This window comes from Myotis davidii, unplaced genomic scaffold (assembly GCF_000327345.1).
Source record: "Myotis davidii unplaced genomic scaffold, ASM32734v1 scaffold545, whole genome shotgun sequence".
NCBI classification, from domain to species: Eukaryota; Metazoa; Chordata; class Mammalia; order Chiroptera; family Vespertilionidae; genus Myotis; species Myotis davidii.
Window position 1 is genome coordinate 2,224,501 of NW_006296634.1, and position 1,659 is coordinate 2,226,159.

Below are 1,659 nucleotides of genomic sequence, written 5' to 3' on the forward strand. Positions count from 1 at the left end.
GCCCCCCCCACCTCACCGTGGCCATGGCGCGCCCCGCGAGCCTGCTGTCGGCGCTGTCTGTCCTGCTACTGCTGCTGCCGCTGCTCGGAGCCGGTGAGTGTCCCCGGCGCCTGACCGGACCCTCTCGACCAGAGTGTTAGGAAGAGGAGAGAGAAGGGGAGTGTGTAGGTGGAGCCCTGTCAGCACTGCCCAGAGAGGACTCACGGCACCGCCACCTGGTCCCGGGCATCGGTTCCTCTGAGCCCTGGGGAACTAGAGGAGGTCCCCAGGGGGGCCAGGAAAGGGCTGGGTCCCATGCCTAAGAAAGGGTCTGAACTGTTGTAGATTGAGTTGCATGCAATGACCAGGACGCCCACGCATCTCCTAGCTCCCGTTCTCCTCTTCCTCTTTTGTGGTGCATCTGCACCGTCACAGAACAACCCACAACTTCCACAACACCGTCTCCGGCAGGTGGGGAAACTCCATTTGCTCCACGTGGGCATCACCTCTTCCGTCCCCTGTAAGGACTCAGGAAGTGGACACTAGGTACAGATGAGAAGTTTGGGTTAGGAGTGTCACAAATCAGGGTTGTAAACTGCTGCCACAACATGCTAACATCGTTATTTGGTTGTATTGCTGAGAATATTGCTCACCACCAACCTACGCCCCTTAAAGATGTACTTTGTTACTATTTTAATTAGAGGAGAAAACTGGCTCTTGGGCAAAATGGCCTTTCCCTGCAATCTATCAGCACAGTGCGTTTCCCTATTGTAGGTACACAGTAGGTGTTTTGTGGAATAGGTAGATCAAGGCCCGGTTTTAGAACCATGTCATTGCCCTAAGGACGGGCAGCTTGGCATCCCAGGGAATGGGCCCGTGCATGGCCTTTGTGTGGGATGAGTGCTTGGAATCTCATTTCCGGGTTCCTGCCCAGAGCCTGAGTGGAGGGAATACTGAGGCAGGGACCGCACATGGATGGTGACCTCTGTCCACAAGGTGAGTACTGGAGAATTGCAATCTTGGCTGCAAGGCAGATTTGGAAGGAAGTCTGTCCAAACTGACCATTAGTAAATCAGGGCAGAAAGACATCACTGATACGATTTGGCTGCCCAGGAAATGTCACTAACCCTAACAGTATGGCTGCATGTGAGGATCAAGGGTAAACACTAAACACCTTGCCCCCACCCTCTGTTGAGCTTCCGTGCCCCTAAATCCACCATTGCCCAGACTTGATGAACTATCAGCTAAGGAATCAGAGATGTTTAATTTTGAAAATTGTTACAACTCGATATTTAGTCCAGTTAAAGCAAGGAGACTTGGACCTGCTATATTTCTTTCAGCAAACTCTTACTGGGTACCTACCAAAACATTTAGCATTTGTCAGACTATTTAAATTCAGGTCCCACTTTTGGTAAAGATAAAAATCTTGTGCTTTTCTTAAATATATTTGGAAACTTCAAAAGCTGTTTTTTCATCTTCAACATATAAAATGGTCAAATATGTTTTTTTGAACTACACATGCCTTTGAAAATTCTGGTATACCCTAGAAGAGGCCTAACTTCTCTCTTCTTCAACTCCTCCATTGAAAAATTCTGGTTTGCCGAAACCGGTTTGGCTCAGTGGATAGAGCGTCGGCTTGCGGACTAAAGGGTCCCAGGTTCGATTCTGGTCAAGGGCATG

The 1,659-nt window shown here is 49.7% G+C and overlaps 1 protein-coding gene across 1 annotated transcript in view; it reads left to right on the plus strand.

Annotated features, from left to right (window-relative positions):
* The first annotated feature begins 6 nt into the window (after positions 1 to 6).
* The window catches only part of GFRA3 (GDNF family receptor alpha 3), a 44,647-nt gene continuing 42,994 nt past the window's right edge, over positions 7 to 1,659 (plus strand). Inside the window, exon 1 of the mRNA XM_006772460.2 lies at positions 7 to 93. Within this exon, the coding sequence (XP_006772523.1) occupies positions 24 to 93 (70 nt within the window). The 5' untranslated portion in view covers positions 7 to 23. The remainder of the gene's footprint in view (positions 94 to 1,659) is intronic.